This window comes from Bufo gargarizans, chromosome 1 (assembly GCF_014858855.1).
Source record: "Bufo gargarizans isolate SCDJY-AF-19 chromosome 1, ASM1485885v1, whole genome shotgun sequence".
NCBI classification, from domain to species: Eukaryota; Metazoa; Chordata; class Amphibia; order Anura; family Bufonidae; genus Bufo; species Bufo gargarizans.
The window spans coordinates 448,984,352-449,011,323 of record NC_058080.1 but is presented as its reverse complement, the minus strand read 5'-3'; the positions used below and the strand labels follow the sequence as shown (position 1 = coordinate 449,011,323).

At 40.9% G+C, this 26,972-nt stretch overlaps 1 protein-coding gene across 21 annotated transcripts in view; it reads right to left on the bottom strand.

The window, feature by feature from the left end:
* PTPRD (protein tyrosine phosphatase receptor type D) overlaps window positions 1–26,972 on the bottom strand; it is a 368,228-nt gene that overhangs the window by 210,251 nt on the left and 131,005 nt on the right. For all 21 annotated transcript variants that reach the window (XM_044272365.1, XM_044272440.1, XM_044272372.1 and 18 more), the window contains exons 3-4: window positions 6,081–6,226; window positions 1,533–1,674 (exon numbers count right to left, since the gene is read on the bottom strand). In XM_044272365.1, coding sequence (XP_044128300.1) covers window positions 1,533–1,674; window positions 6,081–6,226 — 288 coding nt within the window. The remainder of the gene's footprint in view (window positions 1–1,532; window positions 1,675–6,080; window positions 6,227–26,972) is intronic.

The following is a 26,972-nucleotide window of genomic DNA, read 5'->3' as shown; positions in this document are numbered from 1 at the left end:
ATATATCACATATCTATCTATCTATCTATCTATCTATCTCATATCTGTCTATCTATATATCACATATCTATCTATCTCATATCTGTCTATCTATATATCACATATCTATCTATCTATCTCATATCTGTCTATCTATCTATATATCACATATCTATCTATCTATCTCATATCTGTCTATCTATATATCACATATCTATCTATCTATCTATCTATCTATCCCATATCTTTCTAATAGCTATCTAGCTAGCTATCTTTTATATCTATATCTTATCTATAAGTCTATCTACCCAATATCTATATTTACCTAATATCTATCCATCTACCTAATATCTATATATCTAACTAATATCTATCTACCGTATCTATTAGGGCTGCACGATATGGGAATTTTGTGCGATTGCGATTAGGGCACTAAAAATTGCGATAACGGTATACGATGCGATATTTTAAGGGAATTGTGCTAGAGGTCTATTTGCTTGGATTTTCAAGGCAAAAGCACACACAAATTACTGATAATGCTGAAATGTAGTTATGCTTAACTCCAGAACTGAAATGCACAGTGTTTTTCAAAATAAAACATCTTTTACTAAATTAAATAACATATTTGCATTACTGCAAAAGTACAACATACAAAACTTGCCATTTTCTTAATAGCACTGCACAGAACAGAGAAATCAAATAGAATAAATAGAAGAACATTTGTTTATTAAAATAACGACTTGCCTCCAGCACCTCCTCCCCGCACAGTAACGGATGTATCGCCGACCGCGCTGTGCAGCATAGCGGCCGGCAATACATCCGTGTCAACCACGTAAAAAGTCAACCATCGCTTTATAAGGCGCACTGCTATTTTCCACCCACTTTTGGGGGGAAAAAGTTTGTCTTATAAAGCGAAAAATATGGTAATTTAATTGCAGCATTTTTGGGTCGGCCAATTGGCGATTGCGATATGGCGATTAATTGCGATTGCGATTGCTTTGGCGATATATTGTGCAGGCCTAGTATCTATCTATCTATCTCATATCTTTCTAATAGCTATCTATCTATCTATCTTTTATATCTATATCTTATCTATAAGTCTATCTACCTAATATCTATATATTTACCTAATATCTATCCATCTACCTAATATCGATATATCTAACTAATATCTATCTCTCTCTCTCATATCTATCTACCTATCTATCTGTCTCTCCCATATCTATCATCTATCTAATCTATCCCATATGCATTTCTCTTTCCTATCTATCTGCGTTGTGCCATTCCTCTGGTATTCATCCTAGAAGTCTGGTGTGTCCCTGCACAGTCCAATCAGTGCTGCCAGTGCTGGACTGAGCAGGGGCACCCTCTCTACCACTAGTAACACCCAGATGTACATCTATTTATGATCTTCTATCAGGAGCATACATTTATATGAAAAGACACAGTCTAGAATTGTTATTGCACATCAGGAGATGGATCTCTTACACATCACATAATGGCTGGTATATTAATCATTAGAGAAAAGATGAAGCCTTTCTGAGGTTTCTTACCCCGTAATACGATGAGCCTGGTGGTCACACTAACTTCTCCAACACTGTTGGATGCAACACATTCATATATTGCCTCATCTCTTGGTGTTCGTAAAGGTTGTATTCTTAGGACGGAACCAGATCCATCATCAAATTCTATAACCTGTGGAAAGAAGGTAAAGCTGTCACAGTTGTTGTTGGCACTACCAATCACTATGGCAAGAAATGTCTACATGATAGTATCAGCGGCTTCTGTGCACAATGAGTTTATTACCATATGACCATTTAGAAGAAAAGTGGATGTAGGAGTACTTACAAATGCTGCTAGACTGGAAAGTATACGAGTTAGAAGATCCTTACCCAGATGGTGTTGGACATCAATCTCCTTTTCTGATGAGACTCTTTTAGCGCCACAGGGTAGAGATGCCATCATATACAATATGAACACATGCGCAGTGCCAAATCTATTTACTAAGATTCCTTGTGCTCCACCTTGATTTACTGCTAATTCTGAAGATGTGTTTCATTCTGTATAACACTTATGTAAAGAACATATGTGCAGTGATTGTCTATACGCATATGTTTTAACACTTCACCAATTCAAGCCCCTGTTCACACTACTTCATTATTTTCGGTCCTATTTATCACAAAAGAGATACGTTTTAGCAGCAACAGAAAATTGGATCTTACTTCTCCTTTGTTCTCTCCCTTAGAGCTCATGCACACAAATGTGTTACGATTGTTCCGTGCATTGGGGACCGTCATTTGCGGTCCCCAATGCACGGGCAACATTCAAGCAGTTTCTGCAGATCTATACGGACCCATTGTACTTGAATGGGTCCGTGAGCCATCCGCACCGTGAAAAAATAGAACATTTTCTATTTTTACGGTGCAGAGGCATGGAGAGAAACCCCATGGAAGCACTCCGTAGTGCTTCCGTGGGGCTCTATGCCTCAGTTCCACACCGCACCTTCCATATTGTGGACCACTGCCCATATATTGCGGACTCGCTGTTTGCAGGCTGCACTACGGGCCCGGCCGCGTGAATTTTTTTATGAGCAGCAGATCGCTGTTTACACAGCACATTTAATTTAAGTGCCTGCGCAAATGACACCCAATGAATATCGCATGTTCATCAGGTCATCAGCTGCACCTTACAAGGGCAGGTTGTCGGGAATGAGCATTCACAGGAACGTTCATTCCCTATAATCTGCCCGATTATCTGGGCGTCTGAATCCACCTTTAGACCAAAGCCAGTCATATAGATGAAATATATGTCAACTCTTTGGGCCATCAGACATCTCTCCCAATCTCCCTCAAACTCCTCAGCCCTGTTTATAACCCCACATTCTGAAGTTTCCTAGACTGCTTTATAGCTTCCATCAAAACGTTGCTTCAATAGTTAAACTCAAAGGGATTTCCTTGATACAGAATATTGATGACCTATTCTCAGGATAGGTCATGAATATCTGATTGTTGGGGGTCTGACTCGAGGCAGTTTAAAGAGGGTGTGGCACCCTGGCGAGTGCAGTGCCGTAGATTGTATAGTGGCTGTGCTTGGTACTGCAGCATAGACCCCTTCATTTGAAAAGGACGAAGCTGCAGATGGGCCATGTGACCGAAGAACATGACGTCACTGGCCTAAGAGGCTCCGCTGCCTCTTTAAATAGCTGACTGGCAGGGGTGCCAGGATTCGGGCCCCCACTGATCAGATATTGATGACCTACAGTATCCTGAGGCCATACCCTTTAATGGCAATAACTTTTCTATTATTCTGCGAACTGGTCCCTCTTTATTTAGCGGCACATCCGAAGGGTGGCTTGATTAGATGTAAATAAATACAATAGTGAAAATTTTCTAAAAATATGGTGTATGTTTAAAAGGACTAACTCTATGAGCAGCTGAATAATAAAGTAATACGTAGTAATCTTCATGGTAAAGAAACATACTTTTAAACATTTTGCTTAGGAATTTAGTATCGTCAACCATACAACAGCAAAGTCTGCAGACACTACAAGCTGAGAAAAGAATTGTGCTCCCGGGAAATAGATGTACAGTGTATACATAGGGAACGCCAAAGGCAAACAGGAGGCAGTGATGGGGACTTATCTTTCCTCACTGTGGAGTATTTTTAGATCTGCGATAACGTGCAGGATGACAGTGATTGATTGGTGCCACCACGTCACATTCTTTTCTTTTACTGGCCACCTGTCCCCCCACTTAGCAGTGAAATCCACCTGTTGGACCGCCACCACTTGTTGTGGCTATGTGGTCCTAGAGAGGAACATGTGTTTGATCTACTGCTTGTAAACTATTTAATGGATGCCTCACCAGGTCAATATTAAATCTATTGCTGGTATGCACTTACATCATAAGGCCTCATGCACACGACCGTTGTTGTCCGTTGTTCCGTTTTCCGTGATTTTCTGCAGACCCATTGACTTTCAATGGGTCAGTGGAAAACTCGGCTAATGCACCGTTTCTCATCCGCGTCCGTGATTCGTGTTTCCAGTCCATGAAAAAAAAATAAGGTTTGCGGACCCGTTCAAGTCAATGGGTCCAAGAAAAAACACGGAGGCACACAAGATTGTCATCTGCGTCCGTTTTTTTCCTATCAGTTGCATGGCAAACTGGACTTAGATTTTTTTTTTACTTTCCTTCATGTCTGGAGATCCTCCAAAAATAAAGGAAGACACACGGAAACAAAAACGGACACGGATCACGGAACAACGGAACCCCTTTTTGCGGACCACACAAAAAATACTGTCGTGTGCATGAGGCCTAACCCATATACTGCATAATACGAGGTCAGGCCACAGAGCACATGGAAATAAATATGCGAAAAGATAAAGACACAGATATGAAATAAACCCCCCAAAAATTAGACTAGGTTTAATATTCCACTTAGGCTACAAGCACATGGACGATGTCTACATTTTGCGGATCTTTGGTTTGCGGAAAACAAAAGTGCATGTAGCCAATGTGGAATATTAAACCTAGACTGATTTTATGTGTTTATTTTATATCTGTATGTTTTTCTTTGCATATAATTTGTCTATAGATACTCCTGAAAATAAAGAATATACCGGTAATAAAGATCACATGCATTTACATACAGTGCCATATAATCATGTAAATGACAGTAAAAGCCACTATACAACAGCTATATACATGAACCAAAAAATAATTTGGCACCTAAAGGTTCAGATGCAGAACACCAGTTTCTGGTGGAAATTTATCAGATAAATTGTAAAAATTCAAGATCAGAAAGATAATAGTGTCTTATAGTACGGTATATGTTGTACATCAGTTTTCATTAGTCTGTTGGTTTGCTCGGACACTTCACTATCTTAGACAGGGGATATACATATAGGAGGAAATAATAATTTTTTTTGCACCTCAGGCAAAAAAAGGTGCACATTTTGGAGCTAAATTTAAATTTATAACGTGCAACGTTTGATCATTTTGGTTCAAATTACAGAAAAATTGATTTATGATTAAAGTCTCTCCATTCTCTTGTAGCACAATAGCTATAATAGTAAATGCTGCAGTCCATAGGAGCATACTAAATCACACATTAACATGGACATGAAACTTCATGGAAGTATTGTGTGACAAAATATCAGGAGAGAGGGGGCGAGAACGCTACAGAACGCTCCTGCTGCACAATGGTGGCTATTGAAGCTGCTGAATGACAAAATATAGCAAAAATTAAATTATTGTTTCATTACCTGGTCCATTGATGCCAAATTTATATACAGGATATATATATATATATATATATATATATATATATATATACATACATATACTACAGTATATCTCAAAGGTGTTTCATAGTTGTTTTAAAAATTAGCAATAGCCACCTATTAAATCCACCTCTGCCCCAGCACCATTCCTTCAGTGGTCTCCACTGGTCTTTGTTTAGTGGTCCTACAGCTAAGAACGATGGACATCTACGTGACTGCTGAAGCCAATCATTAAACTCAGTGGTCTTCTACCATATATGCAATGTCATTACTAAGGCCTGTGATTGGCTGCAGCAGTCACATGATGTACAGCACGCCACTGCTGAAGCACAGCAAAGGCTAACTGGTGCAACAGGAGCATCAGAGGGATTTACCAGGGCAGCAGAAGGTATTTTTAAAACTCAGAGAAAACCCCTTTAACATCAGCAGTGAGCAAAATCGGTTATGGAAAGCATAAACATCTAAATAAAAAGAGGTTTTACCTAGTTAATAAAGGCACACGTACTGACTTTACTCATTTATGGTCTAGACAATAGTAACAAAAAAGCAACATGCAGGGAGTATAAAAGATACTTTGCAGATATTCGTGTTCACAATAGAATGTATTCTTTAAAAAGTGATAACATATAGCCTGTATCAGATATTTGGATGATCTTGAGCCTGTAGCCCTCTATTGTAACTGCAGAACAACTCCCAGGGAGGTGTAGTGCAATGTAACATAGAAAGCCACATATCATGAACAGTGTATAAATGGGTAACAACACCACAACTCCATGCATGTGTAATCTTTGACGGAGGAACAGAACAATGGACCTAATACCTCAAATCTCTGGTTACTGACTTTCTTTCCCTTTTTATTCCAAACTATTTTCGGTCGGGGGTCTCCGGTAGCTTGACAAATAAACGACGCAACTCCCCCTGATACTCCTGTTTGATCAACAGGGCTTCTTGTAAACCTTGGTGGAGCTGGAAAAGAAAGGAAAAAAGAAAATTAGGAGATAAGAAACATGGACATTGTGAATAATACAGAAAAAACACAGCGGGTCATTTACTAAGAAAACTTATGCCAGTTTTTGGTATCAAAAAGTTGCAAAACCCCGTTCTGCAACTCTTAAAATGCCTCTGCGACAAAACGTTGCTGTTATGTCGTCTTCGCCACTGGCAAGTGGTGAGGGAGTGATGGGGGACAGACCATCGGCCCCGGCACCTCTACTAATGTTTTCACTGGTTTCCAAGTGTAAGTGATATTTGAAATGTAATCCAGTCAGGGACTGGAGTAGATTTCAAACTAGTCACACAAACTGCCGGAGGATGTGCCTAATTTATGGCGGGTGCACGCCTCGTCATTAATTCAGCACATCCACCGGTAGTGCATCAACCACCGGCATAAAATGCTGGTTTATGATAAATAACCCCCAATTTTCTAGAGAACAGTGTGTTACACAAAGTAAAACAATGAACCTAAAATTGTTATTTTTGGGTTAATTTTCCGCTTGTCCCACTTTATCAAACACAATAACAAATCATTGCGATTTTCACAGCCAGATGACTTCAGTCACAAGGCAATTAGTCAGAAGAGTGTTCCCCTACTGTTCTCACGACATGGATTGAGGGGAAGAAAGTATAGTGTGAAGCATTAACTTGACATGTGTCCCTAGCAATTCGTGAAGCATGACATACTGTAACATCACTAAAGTAATGCAGTCACATCACAGTCAGAAGGAAAGGCGCAGCAATACCATAAAGGGTTAGAGAAATGCACATGTTAGTAATCTGTACAGAACACCCACTGTACTTGACTTCCCAAGGCAAAGGTGTATATACTTCCTAGGATAAAGCTATACCTATCAAAAGTGTTTGTATACTGTTCCCCAAAAATCACCCAATTACCTTGTGCACAAATTCTACAAATTAATCTAAATCTGCCCACACACAGTAAAATGTTGGGTCATAATGCAGCCAATTAATCATCCATGGAATATAAATGATCCCGCCAGCAACATGCCAGACTACACTATCCAATCAGAGAGACTGTTAACAAATAATCATGGTGGGTTTGGCAAATGACCTGACCTGCAAAGAATCTCAACTCAACCAACATCTTTGGCAGTCTGCTGGCATTGAAAGTTTATGTATAAGTTGCAGACCAAATTATCTCATGTGTACAGGAAGCTTAAGGCCTAACTCACAAGAACTAGAGTGGTACTTTGGCTTTAAATGCTTCTGAAACTTCTTAGAGTATGCATTAGCCCAGACGGGACTCGGACTGGGCAAACAAAAGTGGAGGTAGAAGATTGTTGTGGTAGGACTGGGGTAGTACAAAGATTTCCTGGAATTATTATCCTAAGGAGATTCTTTAGTTTGGGTATCAATAATAAAAGTGGAGACAGGGAAGAGCATAAGAGGGAGCTGGGTCTAAGTTTCATTCAAAGAAATGACAAATGGCTATAACTTCAGCCATGCTAATTTATAGCTAGGTGCAAGTTCTGATGACTTACATCTTCACCCAGCATTCAGAAGATCCATATGTCATGAGTATGCGCATCTACCATCACAGACCAATACATTTCTTTCTCCAACATACACTTGCCCTAGTGCCATTTATGAACAACCCCACCCAATCCAAAGGAGATTAATGAGAAGAGAGCAGCCTATAGGATAGTATTACTTGGTTGTTCATCCAGAGTGAACACGTTTACATGATATTCTGTCATTATCACGTCCACCAAGCGATAGCATGCAGCAAATTCCTTTTCTCTTCTAAGCTATTAACTGTCACCTACAATTTTAGGCCGGCAGGTTCACATTAGGCCTATATTTTATCCAACTTTCCTATCTGCTCTCGAGAGCAGGAATGATATCTCCTGCTCCTCTATGAAATCATCTTCTCTGCACTCCAGCTCCAAAAAGCAAACTGATGATTGCTATAAGTATCATCATCTATCAAAATGTTCTTATTGGAAGTGACAGAGTGTATGGAAAGATTGGTTTTAAAATGAGAAATCTCAAGGAGGCACTGCAGGTGAAGAGCCTGTGGATAATGTGAAGAACAACACAATCATGCCAGTTTATGTCCGCGTCACTCTTCTGTTTGTTGGTTGGAGAAATACAATGTATATTGTGGCACTATTTATTACATTAGGTCAATCAATACATACATACTTTCATCTATACTCATCATGAATAATGATGTCACAATCGCTGCCCGCAATGTATTCTACCCATCATATGACTGTATCTTAAAGGGGTTTTCCAGTTACACAAAAAACAAATACCAGAACTCAACCTTCCTGCATTTGATAAGCCAGATGATGACGTTCTGGGTACATTTTGACTCCTCAACTGTGATCTATGACCTGCAATATATTAAAGACTCAGTGGGGGCAGATTTCTGGGGCATAACCACATCAACTTTTGGAGCAAATTTTTAACCCACTATGTCTAGTTTGCCTGCTTCAGTTCTCCCGCTTGACAAAAGGGTGTAGCTTAGCAGAAAGGGGCATGGGTTAAGATGCAACGTTTGCCAAAATTGCGGCAAAATTTCAAAGCAAAGTTGGGCGATCAACAGTGTCTATACCTACAGCAAATTTATCATCTAGCCTGCGTCGCTGTGATAAATGGGGTACATCTTTAGACTGTCTAAGTTTATGCCATCTACATTATAAATAGGATTGGTAAATATCTCCTAAATGTCTGCACATACTTGGTGCAGTCCTGACTTCGAAGAACAGAATTTGACTGGGTTTATATCTTCTGGCCAATAGCTTACCACTTCAGGGACCAAGTTGATCACAGGTTTAGCTTTTTTTTTTTTAATCCTACAGATGTAATAACCCTTTAAGTTTTATTTTCCGCCCTTGGAATTGGTTCAGGCTGACAATGTGGCCCCTAACCCGAAAAGCTTGTGCACCCCTGCTTTAGGGTATGGGGTGGTTCTACATCAAAATCCACAACAAATCTGCAGCAAAATCTGCATTTGTTACATATGAATCTGTCGCAGATTTTGCTGTGGACCTGCTGCATATTTGACCCTAAGGCTAAAATCTGTAGTGGAAATTTGTAGCACATATTCACTTGCTGCACTGCAGATCAAATTATGTCGCAGGTTTTCAGTACGGATTTCCACAGATTTTCACAGTCTAGCCGCCACAAATAAACATACCGTTAATCTTAAGAGAACGTGTCCTGGCGGTATGTATAGGTGTTTTTCAGGACTCATCACTTTTCTAAAAACCCTAAACCGTACTTGATGGTTAAAATAATCAGACATTTCTCATAATGACTTGAAAATAACTACATACTATAGCAAACCAGTGACGTAAAATACATGCATATATTGCCTAAAATGTGCTATTATATGGCCATGTATTATATACTGCGACGACTGTATCTTTCGTATCAATGAGTTTAATGCACCGAAAAAGTATATATTCATTACTGTCAAGGAACAGCTGCTAAAAGTAAAGTAAATGGCCTTCATATTTTCCTCCATAATACGTACAAGCAGCAATTGACACAAATGTCTGCAGTATTTAATCTTGCTGACTCCACTGCTCACATCCAGACCACAGCTGCTAGGCTCTCTGGTGGCACACACAATTACTACTGTCATGTGTCCGCCGATTAACAGAAGTGCATTCCTGAATGTGAACGGCGACTATTAATAACGTCCCCAGACACACTGTAGCATGCAAGCCAACAAAAACTTTAAGGCACACTTCATTAAGCAGTGCCTGACATTAACGTGGGAAACTTCCCAAGCAGTGAATGGCATCAATGAGGACGCAATGCCACTGACAGCCCAACAGGATGGGCGATGACAGCCTCCTAGAGTTGGCCGCTGTGCCTCCACTTTTATAAGAGTATCCGTCATCCGGGAGATTCAAACAAAGAGAATATTCTGGAGGAGACCGTTCTGCACAGAAGAAAGCTCATCAGGAACAAATACTTTGATTTCTGTAACCTTTTCTTCTGTGGGACGGCTGATGGGAAGCAAGAACATCTCAGATCATCAGTGAGCAAAACCATCAGATACCACAAACAGGACTTTAGCGTCCTTGCAGCCATGGTAACCATTCAGAAAAAGCTAAACGTCGGATCCGGTAATGCGCCGAAACGACGTTTAGCTTAAGGCTGGATCCGGTTTAATGCCTTTCAATTAGCATTAATTCCGGATCCGGCCTTGCGGCAAGTGTTCAGGATTTTTGGCCGGAGCAAAAAGCGCAACATGCTGCAGTATTTTCTCCGGCCAAAAAACGTTCCGGTCCAGAACTGAAGACATCCTGATGCATCCTGAACGGATTTCTCTCCATTCAGAATGCATTAGGATAAAACTGATCAGGATTCTTCCGGCATAGAGCCCCGACGACGGAACTCTATGCCGGAACAGAACAACACAAGTGTGAAAGAGCCCTTAGAGAAGTCCGAAGAAGATTAATTCACAGCATGCATTGCCAATTCACTCACTAATCATAATTTATCACATCAGTGGCACAGCTCATCAGTAAAAGCCATCATTTCAGTTTAGTCCTAACCGGCACTTACAATGTACCTGAAAATTGGCTTTGTAAGACTGATAATTAGCTTCTAACATAGAAAGGGAGATGCTACCCATGCATTTCAGATAACATTATAATCAGATCAAATCAGAAGAGTGTGAACCTATATCAGGAAATGTTTAGACACGAGTGACTGTCGTAGCCTAAAAATCAAAGGAAACAAAAGCACCACCAAAAGAGATACAAAAATATAATGCGGTATATTAACTAGGAGAAAGCACTGTACAAAAATAGAACTAATGTTTGACTATGAGAAAAAGAACATGAATTTGATTAGAATAGAGAAAGAAATGCACGAGAGATCCTGCATAAAGCTACCATACAATACAAAAAAAAATACTGCATCTTAAAGTGACATAACTCTAAAGGCAGCTATTTTTTTTTGGTATGGACCAATACTTAGGCTATATGTCAAAGGCACCTCAACAAGCACCTAGCCACCCTGCTCTGTACTGGCAAGGACCAAGAACTCCAAAACAACCATCTACAGATAAGTGTTGCTGGACTGGCTGAAATCTAGTCATGCTTAAAGGTACTTTAATGGGTTGGACATTAACTTACATAACTAAAAGTCTAAAACTAAAAAACTAAAACTTTAAGGATCCGCTCAGAATGCATCAGTTTAGTCTCCATTCCGCTATGGAGACGGACACTAAAACGCTGCTTGCAGCCGTCTGACGAAACTGAGCCAAACGGATCCGTTCTGGCACACAATGTAAGTCAATGGGGATGGATCCGTTTTCACTGACACCATCTGTCCCAATAGAAAACGGATCCGTCCTCCATTGACTTTTAATGGTGTTCAAGACAGATCCATCATGGCTATGTTGTAAAAGGGAACCTGTCACCTCTTAAATGCATGTAAACCCGCCAGCAGTACCTCAGGGTAGCCCGCATACTAATCATACTTTTCATCCTGCAGTGCGATGCTGCATAAGGTCAGAAAGTGATCTTTTATTCTCCGTCCGCGCGAATTTGCATGTCAGCTTGAAGTCAAGGAGGCAGCGGCCTCCTTGCTCCAAGTCAAGGTAACCACTCCCCCTCTTGCCTTTGAGTGACAGCCTGCAATTCGGCTTCGCTTTACGAAGTCTTGTGCATGCGCAGTGCCCTCTATTTTACTGTGCGATCCTATGCCTTTACATGAGGAGAAATAAAATGGCTGCCTTCCTACCAGTACACACAGAACCTGTCCTAATTACACAGCAGGACAAGTTATTTCAGAACACTGAGCTAAAGAGCTTCCTCATCCTCCTTTCTGCTCTACTTGTCAGGGATTATGATACTGAATACAGCTAATAAGATCTTCAACTGAATCGCTATGGGAATGGAGATGATAAGGAGACATGAAGTACAGAGAGAAGGGTGGGGTGTGGCTAATGAGCAGCAACACTTGTATGTAGCCTTCATTACCACAGTCTGTCCTGCTCTCCGGACTTCATGTCTCCTGATGAACTAAATTCCCCAGAGATTCAGCTGAAGTTTTTATAAGCTGTATGCAAGATCATAATCGCTGACAAGCAGAGCAGAGAGGAGGATGAGGCAGCTCTTTACCTCAGTGTTGTGAAGTAACTTGCCCTGCTGTGTGATTAGGCCAGGTTTTGTGTTTTTGTGGAGGGTGGCCATTTTGTTTCCCCTGATTGCTCCACTGACAAAACTAGTCATTATAAATAATGAAAGGTATTTGGGAATATATTTATTATAAAGCAATATTTAAGTATTTGAATGTTCTTAATTCCCGGAGAAACCCTTTACGTAGATGAACATATAAGAAATTAGGCACTGACTCAAGATATAGGTCTATTATAATACATATTTACAGTATAACCTCAGTAAACAAATTGTAATTAAAATTCCAAGTAACATAGAAATTCCCATATTCTCTCAAATTTGCATACTATATGCTCACAATACACTAGATCTATACATTGCTTTACATTGGATCTCATTAAAGAGCACATTTCAGTTGTTTTAATAAAAATCTCTTGTTTTATCATTTATCTTCTCCTGTATGCACAAAGGCCAATTACCGTATACTTGTGACTGCTTAGAGTCAGACTGACCATGACAATAACTCCCTAGTGTAAATGGGCCTTGGAGCCCTTCTACCATCCGCGATCACTACAGGCAAGAAAGCACTATACCCTACCACTCCTGCGCTGAAAACCCTTGAATTGTGTGTACTCTCAAATTATTTACACCTCATCCAGAGGAGACATAGCATATTACTTGTTTCTACTGTTGTGTAATACTTTGACAGTAGAATAATAAAAATAAAAAAATATCTGAAACCACTTTTGAGTGTGATCCTCTCCATATTCCTACCATCTAATGGAGTACTTAGACCCGGCTATGGAAACATACCTAATAAAATGTCATTTATATGGAAATGGCACTCCATGAGGAGAGATATTATCGGCACTTAATACAGATTATCCTGTCAATCAGAGCACCAGGGACAAGTAACAAAGTCAATAGTCTGATGCTATCAATAGGTGGCCCTCAGGGTGATTATTAATATATAAGATGACTTGACTCTTCACCATTTGTGATCCCATCTTTCCAATACTTACCAACCTACCAGAGTCTTAATGCAAGCAGGTACAAGAACAATATGATAACTGCTCGCGACCATGGCTTCGAGCTTTTCATTTTCCACATGTTTGTAATCTAGATGGGCTAAATCTACCTGAATGAAAATAGAGACTTGCCGGATAATCCAGTCCTAATCCTTCATCTAGTAGCAAATGAAAAACATAAAGCCTCTTGAGTGTAAAAGGTTCGTGACGTGCACACTACCTAACCATGTCATATGCAGTCATCTCACAAGAGGATATTCGGCATCAAAGCACATCGTTGCTTCTGTTCAAAGATTAATGACTGCAGAAAGACTATGAATTATTTGGTGTCTCCACATGTAAGGCTGATTCCCAAACTTTATGGCAGGTGCAGAGGGCCGACAAGTGATCTCATGTGGAATAACTAAAGGAATTGAAAGTGGACCATGTCCTTTAACTAAAGCATTAGCACATCTAATCCATATAGGAGGAATTTTAGTTTACAGATTAGACCTACAGTACAAATTAGAGAGAAAAAAGACACATCTAATGCCATTTACATGGTAGAAACAGATTGCCATGGCCTCCAATATACAGTATTTTCTATTTTACCAACATTATACTGTTATATATTCCATTAAAGGGGTCATCCAGGATCTATGGAGGTGTGACACCCAGGACCTCTGCTGACCAGCTGTTAGAAGAGGCCTTGAGCGCTGAAGCCTCTTCCTAGGCCAGTGACATCACCATACATCAGTCACATGGCCTAGTTGCAGCTCAGTCCTATTCAAGTCAATGGGTCCGACACTATATGATGTATGGCACTGTCCTTGGAAAGCTGCCGGGAGCCTGCATCACTGACCAAGCTCTGGTGAGCGCAGCAGCTTCCTGAAACAGCTGATCAGTGGGGATGCCAGGACTTGGACCTCCACTGATGGGTTCAGTGAAGGGCTGATAACACTCCTTCCAATAGATTAATGGGGATGCCCTATGAAAAATATTCAAAATTTTTCAGACAAACTTTTGTAGTTGTATGTACAGTAATTGAAAACTTTTTTAAAGTTATTAAGGGTACTTTTACACTAGCGGTTTTTTTTTTCCGACACTGAGTTCTGTCCTAGGGGCTCAATACTGATCAGTTTTATCCTCATGCATTCTGAATAGAGAGAAATCCGTTCAGGATGCATCAGGATGTCATCAGTTCAGTAAAAATGTGAAAAGAATATATTGCGGATCCATTTCTCCGGATGACATCCGGAGAGACGGATGCATTCTTGCAATGCATTTGCAAGACGGATCCGCATCTGTCTACAAATGCTGTCTGTTTGCATGCAGATTGCCTGATCCGGCAGGCAGTTCCGGCGACGCAAGTGTGAAAGTAGCCTAAGTCATTCAATAAAACGTATCAGTACAACACCACCTGCTGTTTGCTCTCACTCCGGCGAATATTCATAGGTGAAAGTATGCCATGGTCAGGAGGCATGGCCAAATAGAATATATAAATATCACACTTTTTTGTATTAGTGACAGGTCCTCTTTAAACATATTGTATATGTTCCCCCCCCCCCCCCCCCCCCGTTTCAGAAAATTCTGGATTAGGGTGAGTGCTACAGGTTATACCCCACAAACGCTTGGAATGAAATATCAAGAACATAATAGGCAGTTAATGCTGAATCAATAATGTATTACATTTGCCCGCCTACATAACGCCAGCAGTTTTCATGGAGCTTGTTAACACAGCGCCTATAGTTTCGGTGCAATCTTTATTTTTAATGAGGTTGGCTTCCTCATCCACATTCCTTGCTCAGGTCTGCAGATTTGCGCTCCGATATTTTATTTTAATTGTATCACGGCAGCTCTGAAAGTTCCCATGTTTGCACAACTTAATTATCTGATAAGCTAGACTGCAGTTGGCCCTGTCACATCAATGTAAGAATATGTTAAATAATTCAAATATTCGCTTTCAGATAAAGCACATTTTACGATATCTCCCATTAAATACTGTGCATCGATTTTGGATTTTATCGAAATGATTAGCTGACATGGTTAAACTCCAATCATCTGGATTCCACTCAAGGCTTATAGGATAATGATCTACTACACGGGCTGGGCATGCAGTTCTCTAAGAACTGCCGACACATGCTACTCTGTTCAGTACGGAAGTGTAACGGCGGCCATACACATTCAATAGCTTTCGGCCAGGCCATCTCTCCCGATCCTCCATACACATACATCTTCAGCTTAGGCTACTTTCACACTAGCGTTCGGGTTTCCGCTCGTGAGCTCCGTTTGAAGGGGCTCACGAGCGGACCCGAACGCAGCCGTCCAGCCCTGATGCAGTCTGAATGGAGGCGGATCCGCTCAGACTGCATCAGTCTGGCGGCGTTCAGCCTCCGCTCCGCTCGCCTCCGCACGGACAGGCGGACAGCTGAACGCTGCTTGCAGCGTTCGGGTGTCCGCCTGGCCGTGCGGAGGCGTGCGGATCCGTGCGGATCCGTCCAGACTTTCAATGTAAGTCAATGGGGACGGATCCGTTTGAAGATGCCACAATGTGGCTCAATCTTCAAGCGGATCCGTCCCCCATTGACTTTACATTGAAAGTCTGGACGGATCCGTCCGAGGCTATTTTCACACTTAGCTGTTATATGCTAAAAATAATGCAGACGGATCCGCCCGAACGCTAGTGTGAAAGTAGCCTTAGCTGGACATGCATGTATTGTCAATGCGGAGAAAGGAGAAACTCGCTGCCAGACACTTCTGGTGGCAGCTTATCTCCAGGGACAATAAAAATATCCATTTCCCCCAATCCTCCTCTCACCCAACATCATCATCATCAGGAGCTCCCATACACATTAAACTGTTGGCTTCAGCCGACAACACAGCATGTGTATGGAAGCTTTAAGGCGCCACCTTAAAGAAGGTAATCCTCTTTATGGTTTTATAAGACATTTCCCTTGTGTTTTATGGACTGTTTAACTCCGCTTTCACACTGATCAGTATTTAATCAGTATTTTGCATCAGTATTTGTGAGCTGAAACCAGGGGTGGTCCCAGAGCACAGAGAAGGACAAATCTTTCTATTATACCTTTTCTCTGTAAATTCCACTCCTAGATTTGGCTTACTTACAACTATGGATGAAAAATACTGATCATTTGAAAGTGGCCTCAGAGGGATTTTGTCATTGGGGACAAGTATTCACATAATAACCTGACCCCAAACCTGCTCTCACATGTCATCTCCTGCGGTACAGGGTGAAGACTTTACAAGGTGTAGAGAGTAGTCTCTTGGTAATGGATCTGCTGGTGGGTCTTCTTCTGGAGCCGACAGGAGCATATTAAATTCCTCACTATATGATGAACACATGGGTATTTTTCGCAGGCTACCTTGTAGCAGTAATATACATCCTATGAACAATATACAGTATATCAGAAAGTCGAGTAGATATTTACACCTTTACAATTTCATGTTAGAAGTATAGTCATCATCATTAAAGAGGACCAGTCACCACAAAATGCAGTGTAATCTGCAGGCAGTGTGTTATAGAGCAGGAGGAGCAGAGCAGATTGCCTTATAGCTTCATGGGAAAAGATTCAATAAAACCTGTAATTTATACATTTATATCCAGGCTCATTCTGAGTTTAAATTAAGCTACTTTCACATCGGTGGCATGGATTCCGGCAGAGAACAGCCTGTTGGAATTCTCTGGATGCGGCACTGCTGGATGCAAACGGAATGCCATTAAGTATAATGGGGTCCGGCAGAGATCTGTCCGCATTCCGCCAAAAATGCTGAGAATCAGCCGGACACAACCCGCTGCACGCTGTGGTTTTTGTTCAGCCGATTCCCGGCATTCTCCGCTAGATACCCGTGCCACAATCACAATCACAGATTTAAAATGTATAAATTGCAAGTTTTACAGATTTTTTTCCCCATAAACCTATATATCAATCTTTTCAGCTCCCCCTGCTCTATAACATGGTGCAGATTGTACTGCATTTCCTCGTGGCAGGTCCTCTTTACGGACATTCACTACCTCAAAGCTCACTCTTCACTATCTAGGGATTAAAATGGTTAATGTTTTATTATTTATTTTGCATAACTCATTTACAATGTAAAAATGCTGAAAAATCTAATACATTTCATAAAATAATAGTAGTAAAATCAAGCTTTTATCACTGTGATAAGTAGAAAAGCTTTGCAGATAACTGCAGTGCGATTAATGTAACACATTACCACGCTGGAGAAGATAAGTGGCATTAAGAAAAATAATGTGCCTAATTCAAATTAGCAGCATCCAATTGATGGATCCACCATGCGCAGGATTTGGAGGATTGTCAAGGGCATAATATCACAGCACGCTGGAACAGAGCCATCTGCGTGATTTAGGAACTGCAGAATTACAAAGCACTATTGGCGTTTTACATAGCACTGCTAGAAGTAAGTGCATTCAGCCTGGTGTGGGTACATATTCATATATATTCTGAAGATAAGACAGCTGTCATAAAATGTACCACCTTGGCTTCAGTGTAGCCAATAACTCAAGCTAGTCTTGGAAAGAAAGGCATGCATACCATAGAGACTGCCCATGTGACTGCTATGGGACCTTTGGAAATGGGGTTGCAGCAACCTGTGCAGAACTCTCCTCTCCAGAACAACTGCATCGGTGAGGCAATGGGCCATGGGTCCCAAAAAGGGAAACAAACAAGAGGCATTGTGTGCTGGGTGGCATAACAGGCACTATAGTGTAAGGCCCTTCTCTTCTGTGTTAAGATAGGCATACACGTGAGATATGTATCTGCAGATATTTGCCATACCCAGCTAATGGTGCATTTAGATTGTTGAGAAGGAAGCATTCCTTTCCAACAATCGGATGCTCATTAGGTGGAGGTGAAGCTCCACGTTTACATGCAGCAGTCTCCTCCACAGTATGATTGTGATCGATCGCTGTTGCTATCACTTGTCCCCATACAAAATCATTGCTTCTGGGCAGCAGAGTGCTCTTTTGAGGGTACGATCTGCTGCCCAAGAATGATGACTGAGGTGTCTGCAGCCAATGAATGAGTGTTTCGCTCTGCAGATAATCAGGAACGAACATTTGTAGGAAAGTTTATTCCTGATAATTGGCCTGAACATCAGGCTGTGTAAACCGATAGATTAATGTCAGCTAAGTGCTGAAGTTCAGCGGGATCAGCCGACCACCTAATGTGCATGGGGGTCTCCTAGCTGTCCCCTGACGGCAGATGAGAGACAGGAAGGCAGTTTAATTTCAACATGTATGAACCTTTGATTAACCACGTGCATGGTGAGGGCTGTTTCACATCTGCGTTTACACAGATCCGGCCGGGAACAGCCTGCCAGAATTCCGTTCGGCCCCAGTCAGGGTGGATTTGATTTAAATCAAACTGATTTAAATCACGATTTAAATCACTAGTCAGTAAGGCTTGATTTAAATCATAGATTTCTACATAAAGACTAATTCTTGCTGGTATAACTTATAATATGCAAGTAGATGAAGATTTTTAGAATAACAACCTTTCATATTAGTTTGATTCTGTATTCATAGGTTTGTAGAAGTTAGGAATAAGGTATTTTTCTAAAATCTGTTCATGTTATAACATTTTTGCTGTGAAGAAGAGGCATGTGATCTCTGCTGAGTCAAATTCCGTTTTGAGAACTGCTAAAGTAAACCAAGCATCTGTGATAATATCTTGTAGGTAGAGAAACTGCCCAATAATCTTACATAAACCTCTGGAAGAGCATGACATTGTGAATGGAGTAATGGAATTTATTTACCCCAAAAATTAAACATATACAGCCTTATTCTACATAATTAAAAAAATAATCTTTATTTCATGATGGAATAACCTTTGGATGGTAATATATTTTCCTCAAAAAGCATTTTATATTAAAAAAAATCAGATTTAAATAAAAAAAATCAGATTTAAATAAAAAAAAATAAAAAAAGATTTTTATCTACCCTGGCCCCAGTCACTATAATGGGGACCAGCGGAGATCTGGGAGTAACCCGCCAAATATTCTGATAAACGACTCAACTAAGACCGCCCGGCAGTGACAGATCCGGCAGGATGTTCCTGCTGGATCTGCATAAACGCAGATGTAAAACAGGCTTTAGTCTAATCAAGCATGGGTTTACATGGGTGGGAGGGTTGATTCAGAGTGGACAGCTAAAGCTAGACATATAAAATGCACGGCAGCATTCAAGCTGATGGGTATCTAAACTGTTCTAGCAGCTTTATTTTGGTAGCATCTGCGGTCAATCTTATGGGTATGACTACCACAGACTTCCCATAAGGCAATTCTATGACAGAATTCCTTTAGAGGCATTCCATTATTAATTCCGTCATAATAGAAGTCTACGAGCTTCAAAACTGATCCGTTCCGTTTCTGTTACGCATTGCATCATAGAATCGCGTTGTGGTCTGTGGTAACAGAATCCCTAACGCAATTCACCTTTTACCAGTAAACGAAGCGCAAATGAATTTCATAACCGGAAATTCGCTCATCTCTAGTCTGCAGATAAATATATCATGTGTACGGCCAGCTTTGGACATAGGCTCAAGGCACTTAAAAACAGTTATGGCCATGCCAACAACTCCTAATATCTCAGCTTTCTGGAGACCTATAGCAGATTATAGCAGATTTATTAAATTAATAATTTGTTGCATATTTACTTTCATAGGAATTTAGGAAAGTTTAAAAATGTGAATTACCGTATATACTTGTGCTCTATGCATAAGGCCCCTATTTATAAAAAAAACTGTGATAACCAGCAGGGCTATGGAGTCGGAATCGTGGAGTCAAAGTTAGTTTTGGGTGGTTGGATTCGGAATGTGGAAAAATATGGGAGTCATTGTCAGAGTCGGCTTACCAAGTTTGACTTACAGACTCCACAGCCCTGCATAATAGAAAATAAAGTATGTCTAATCCTCCGATCCCGTCTAGTGGATAAATTCCACAGAATATTCTATTTTCAGTACAAGACAGGTTCCTTCATAAAACTAATTTGTAGTGATTAGCTCCTTTTTGTGTGTTGACGTCTGTAGAATACATTGAGTATCCCTTAAGCGTTGAAGTGACTATTAATTGTAAAACATTACGTGGATGGTAATAGATGTCAAGTACTGATGAAGGCAGTCTGGCTACATAAAGCACACAGCACTACAAGCTGAATAAACGCTGGTTTCAACTCATATTTTATTCAATGTACAAATATTGTTCTACAGCTGTGATCTTCAACATGGAGAACCTTCTAAACTAACCTAAAATAAATGTCATATACCCTGTAGACCAGGGATCAGCAACCCTCGGCACTCCAGCTGCACACTTATTCACCTGTTCTTGTAACTCCCATAGAAGTGAGTTCCTGCCTGATCGTGGGTCTTTTGTACTGTGTTCACCACATTATGTGAGTAGAGTACAGTAGACCGAGGGTCAGGCAGGAACTCACAGCATCAGGGAAGTGCAGCCATCACACAGAGTGTGCTTCTCAGACTGAACACACTTCAGTAAAACTGGCCTTAATGTGCCTAGTGTCAAGCTCCATAACTCTTGGCTAGCCTGTGAGGATCATAAATGCAAATATGCTAACTATGAAGCTCCTCCTGACAATTCAGTGCCTGGATAACCTATTGCAATATGTGATATCTGATATAACCCCATTGCTGGCCAAAAGGAGGAGGTCACTACAGTCTTGCCTAAAATGAAAGACATTTATATACATTTCCTCCTATAGCTTACAATAAACAAAGGGCTTGCTGGCGTAATGTAAAATTAAATGCCATACTGAGGTACAACCTGCATATTGCAGCAGTATAACAAGGCACATAAGCACAAGACATAGGCAAGGACACAAATCATACATTGTCTCTATAAGACCGTTTTAAAGGGAATTTGTCAGCTCTGAAGCACGACCCAAAATAGAGTAAGCAATGTCTAGTGTAGTGCATAGAGATGCAGAGTCCGGTTATGTAATGTGTATCGTCATACTCACTTATGCTCCAACAAACCAGCAGTAAAATGCCTTGAGAGGACTCCTGTTCACAATGGAGAGGACTCAAAGAGTAGTCCTCTCAACGCATTTTACTGAGGAGCACAGTGTAGGAACGCAGGTGAGTATGAAGATAAAGATTACATAACCGGACTCAGCATCACTTATACTACACACTGCTTACTCTAGTTTGGGGAATCTGTCAACCAGTTTTATGCAGACCTACAGTATGTGTCAAGTCCTAACAGCTCCAGCGCATGTTGATGAGTCCTGATAATCATGAGTTCCCGGCTCTTCCTGCCCCGCTACCCCTGATTGACAGTCTTTTTCCCACTACAATGCACAGGTGGGTGGGGAGAGCCAGAAGCTTATGAATATGAGGACTACTCATCTTTCGCGGGAGCTTTTCAACATTAGAGTTTGGCAAAATAGCTGGGGCAATTAAAGAAAGTCCCCCAGCGTTTCGGTAGAGGATCAGTCATAAGTTTATGCTGCCATCGGTGAGGACACCATAAGCCTGGTGGCAGAGTCCCTTTAAGTCTGCTCTGGAACATCTAAGCTTGGTCTTAAACCTGTTGAGGCAAGCTGTAGTCTTAATCTTGTCTGAAAGCTAGCTCTCAACTTGTCTGACAGTACTGACAGTCTTCTTGTAGAATCCACCTAGAATATTTCATAGTGTTAAGTGCAGCCTGTCAGCCAACTCCGGTATTACTTATTTAATTGCCAATTCTAATTGCATTAGTTGAGATCAATAATGTAAGCCGTATATGCTTTAACTAGGCAAACAGAGCAGGTTTATGTTCAAATCGATCCCGATATTAGTAAAAGACATACGTAAAGTTTACAACAGTTGCTCAGACTATCATTTTCGCTTTCCTTTGCTATGCATCTACTGCATAGTATAAAATGTCGGGTCCCGTCCATAGTGGAGGATAGCGAGCAGCCAGAACGGTTGGAAAGTGTGACCATGCTATAAAATGGGTGATAGGATAACACAGGAAGTATGGCTACAGCACATCAGTCAAGTGTGCACATCGATTACATGCCGTTGGCTTCAGAAGTGACTAAAAGCCTTTCACTCACACTTTAGAGCTCTATAAAACAGTCATTAGCTAAAACGTGGCATGCTTTGCATGACAATACCAAGCATTATGTGCACGGAAGAAACCTGCAACTGCTACTTTATCAATACAATCATAGCGTGAAGTCTAAAGCCTGTATTACACTGCCCGGATTTTTCGGCAGATGATCGCTAAAGCGTTCGCATGAACAATCATTAGCGATTATTAATACTGCCGCCAATCGATCATTTGGCATTCCAAATCTTTTCACATGTTAAATAAAATTGTCATTTGCAGGTGGCAGATCGTGGTGTCTAATCCGCTATACAGCTGCGGAGGAGATCGCTGCATGTAATAGTGAGCAGTCCCATTGGACTGTGTCATACAGCCTTAAGCAACTATGGCTTAAAGCAAACAATAAAGGGGTTATCCGAGATTTTGATACTAATGGCCTATCCTCAGGATAGGTCATCAATATCAGATCGGTGGGGTCTGACTCCCGGCACCCCCGATCACCTGTTTGAAGAGGGTGCGTCTCTCCGGTGAGCACTGCAGCCTCTTTCTGAGCAGGAACTTTACGTACATCGGGCACATGGCTTACGTGCAGCTAAGCCTCATTCAATTGAATGAGCCAGAGCTGCAATACCAGGTGCAGCCACTAAAGAGCGTAGGGTGCTGCGATTGGTAAACTATGAGGAGGCCATCAATTTCAAAATGTCGGACAAACCCTTTAACTGTGAGCTTTTGTAAGGAGAAGCTGTCTCCAGACATGTCTTACTAAACACTCTTATGTCTTACATATATTTTTGCTTTGTTATTCTTCCTCATAATGTATGAATGAACTGACAACCGGGTGTTACTAGTTAGCAGTGTGTCCCTGGTAACGGTGACACTGTCCAATCAGCACTGGCAGTGACAGAGTGTGTAGTTGCACACCCTATGGACAAGGAAAATAGTAACACCCAGTTTCCCTTTTTCATACATTTCCAGGATGAATAACAGAGGAACAGCACAATATAGAGTAGTGTACAAAAGCCGTCCAACCGTTACAGTTATATGCAGAATTCAGGTATTTAAAAACACGGGCATCTAAGAGAGCTGACAGCTCCTCTTCAGTTACCGAGCTTTGTCCAATATCATGTCCCCTGTCATTAAGCTTTAACAGGTATGTGTTCATATGCTATTGTATATTACATCTTCAGATGTTCTCATAAACATGTCTCTGAACTGATGATATCTTTCTCACAGGGTTTTACAACCATGGATAATGGAGGAAAGCAAGCCTCATAATCCCAACAGCCCCTATTCAATACTGCGGTACCTCAAAAGTAAAGCAAGCAAAATGCATAGTAAAAAATAGCAGATAAAATGAATGTAAAGTGCGTGGCATTTTTGTAAACTCATTGACCATACATATTGTGGTATGATCATATCAGCCAACCATATCGCATGCAGCTCCATTTTATCATACAGCAACTAGTGAAATATGTTCCTACCCAGGCCAAACACATCATTTTAGGGCAGGTGCAGTTATTGTTTGTGACAATTTATGTTCATTTTTCATATATATTTCCTGCACATACCTCACTGGCTACATTATTGACATAGACTAAAATAATAAGCTGGGAAAGTCTAGAACCGTCATTGCCTGGAGGCCACAGAAACAATTCTGCTCTGCTAAAACGTGACCAGCAACTGTAAGGGTACTTTCACACTTACGTTGTGAAGATCAGGCGGCGGTTATGTCGCCGGAACTGACTGCCGGATCCAGAAATCCATGTGCAAACGAATAGCATTTGTAGACGGATCCGTCTAACAAATGCATTGAAACAACGGATTCGTCTCTCCAGTGTCATCTGGAAAATTAGATCTGGCATTTTTATTTATTTTTTTGCATTTTTAAAGGTCTGCGCATGCGCAGAACGGAAAGCCACATCTGTTTTGGACGAGAAAATAGCACAGTGTACTCCGGTATTTTCTCCGGCCAAATACCGTATAGTGACTGAACTGAAGACATTCTGATGCATCCTGAACGGATTGCTCTCCATTCAGAATGCATAGGGATGAAACTGATCAGTTCTTTTCCGGTATTGAGCCCCTAGGACAGAACTCACTTTAACGCTAGTGTGAAAGTACCTCAACCTGCACACAATAAAATTCTATTAACCTGAAAACTAATGTTCCAGGATTCCCACTAATCCCACATCTGTGGATATTGCCTGTTAATCCCAAATACACAATTCAACCTCTTGGGAACCTTGAGTGGCCATGAGAGGGTCATACAGTCAGATCACCCTAAGGCACTCTGGGGATGAGTGATAAAGCCCCCTGACGGTCGTGCCTACAGTAATTTACCTATTGACTGTAGAAGCGATCGCCCGGCGGAATTCCATTCCTATCCTGTACATTTTCTTCTATACCCTATTTTTCACTGCATTGGCCATGGTTTCCGCTTTAACGCTGAAGCCAAGCTCTTGTAAAACATATATGCAGGTTTTTGTTAGAGCCGGAGTCCCAAAGGTTTTGTTTGTTGCTGAGCAGGTTTTAACATGGTTATTTCCCATGCTGGGCGTCATTTCATGCTGAAATGGAGCTTGCAGCTGAGATAAGCTCTTTTTATTAGAGCATTAGGAGTTTTTTTTTCTTTTCTTAAATAATCTCTAAGTGTGTTATATATTTCAAAATACTGATACACTGAAAGGGTGAAACTATAAAACACCATCATTTAAAGAACATTCCCCGCTCTTTAGCGTCTATTACCAAACAAGAAGAAACAAAGCTCTATTGTGTATTGAGGCTGCAGCGCATTAAACTGGAATTAAATGAAAGCCTGAATTAATATGGAATGATTCGGATTTTTAAGGAGAGACGGGCTAGTTAGCATTGGCTGCACTCTTAGAAATCCTTCTATGCCGTCTTGATTAAATTCATGATCTGTAGGCTGAATGTGGCCATTAAATCTGACAAGGGATCCACTAATGGGACCTAAAACTGAACGCTCCAAGCCAAGAAGACAAATATATTGTGACATCCGATATCACAGGGCTGTAACAGCTATTCCTGATGTTCTTATGGCTGTTATAAATGTGTGGGGGTTGTAGATAATACCTATGGAGATATAAGTTAGCACTATATAAAAATGCCCAGTATTGTGCTATATTTGTATACTGACACAAATGGAAACCTAATTTTAAGGGGTTCTCCAAGACTGAGAGAGAACTCATGTTCAAGGTGGGTCAGGCAGGGTTCAAAAGTAAAAAAAAAAAAAAAAAATATCACAAGTGTGCAGGAGCTCGGATCTCCACAGTGAGGCAATCAATGGCATTGATAAAGATGCCCCTAATCAGGGCCGATCACGTTTGCTCTACTGCTCCAAATTGCTCCAGCGGTGGCCTGTACAGGAACGGCACATGACCAAGGTTACTGCTGAGACAACTCTGCCGGCAGTGTTGACTCGAGGGAGGAGACTCGAGCATTGCGATACTCGGCATATCACGGTCTTCGGCCGAACACCGCGTGTGCTCGATTGCGATGCTCGAGTCTCCTCCCTGCACGTTTGTTGGCTGCAAATAAACGTGCAGGGAAGTACTGGCACTCACTGTAATGCCATAGCCAAGTTGGTTACTGTCATTACAGTGATTGGCTGGCCGGAAAGAGTCATTCATTGCTAGAAAGCACCCGATGACTAGTGGTCCGGCTCAGTCTTAGTCAGAGAGAGCTGCAGCAGAACGGACAGATAGTGTGGGACAGAAAAAAAACAAAGCAATATATTTTTTTTTTAGGCATGTTTTAGTGTCTCGCCCAACACTACTCCTATTGTTCTGTATCTGCCGCCAAATTTACCCAGATCCAGGAAGCTGAGATCTGGGGGTTGTTTGACAACGTCTTTAAACTAGAGAACAAGTAGTCACAAGAGAGAAAATCTTCTTACTAGCGAAATTATGGCTCAGCAGGATTCGGGACTTGTTTCCTTTTTTTTTTATAAAATCCCGTTTACTACAAAGGCACATCTGGCCGCTGAAGTAAATTACTGCAACAATAAAACTAGATAGAAAAAAAGAGAGAAAATGTGTGAATATTTACTAACTGCATACAGCCAATTATGCGGCCATACTGGGGAAATTGTGAGGCAAAGACATAAAATGTTATATAGATTCTACCCAGATATTATATACTGGGAATAAAAATATGCTCTATATTAAGCATACTTGATTAAATCCTGGCCGTGTCGTTGCTGACCTTCCTTATGAATTCAGAGGGGAAGGATTAGTATTTGTGACTCTTCTAATAACATAATATATATATATATATATATATATATATATATATATATACAGTACAGACCAAAAGTTTGGACACACCTTCTCATTCAAAGAGTTTTCTTTATTTTCATGACTATGAAAATTGTAGATTCACACAGAAGGCATCAAAACTATGAATTAACACATGTGGAATTATATACATAACAAAAAAGTGTGAAACAACTGAAAATATATGTCATATTCTAGGTTCTTCAAAGTAGCCACCTTT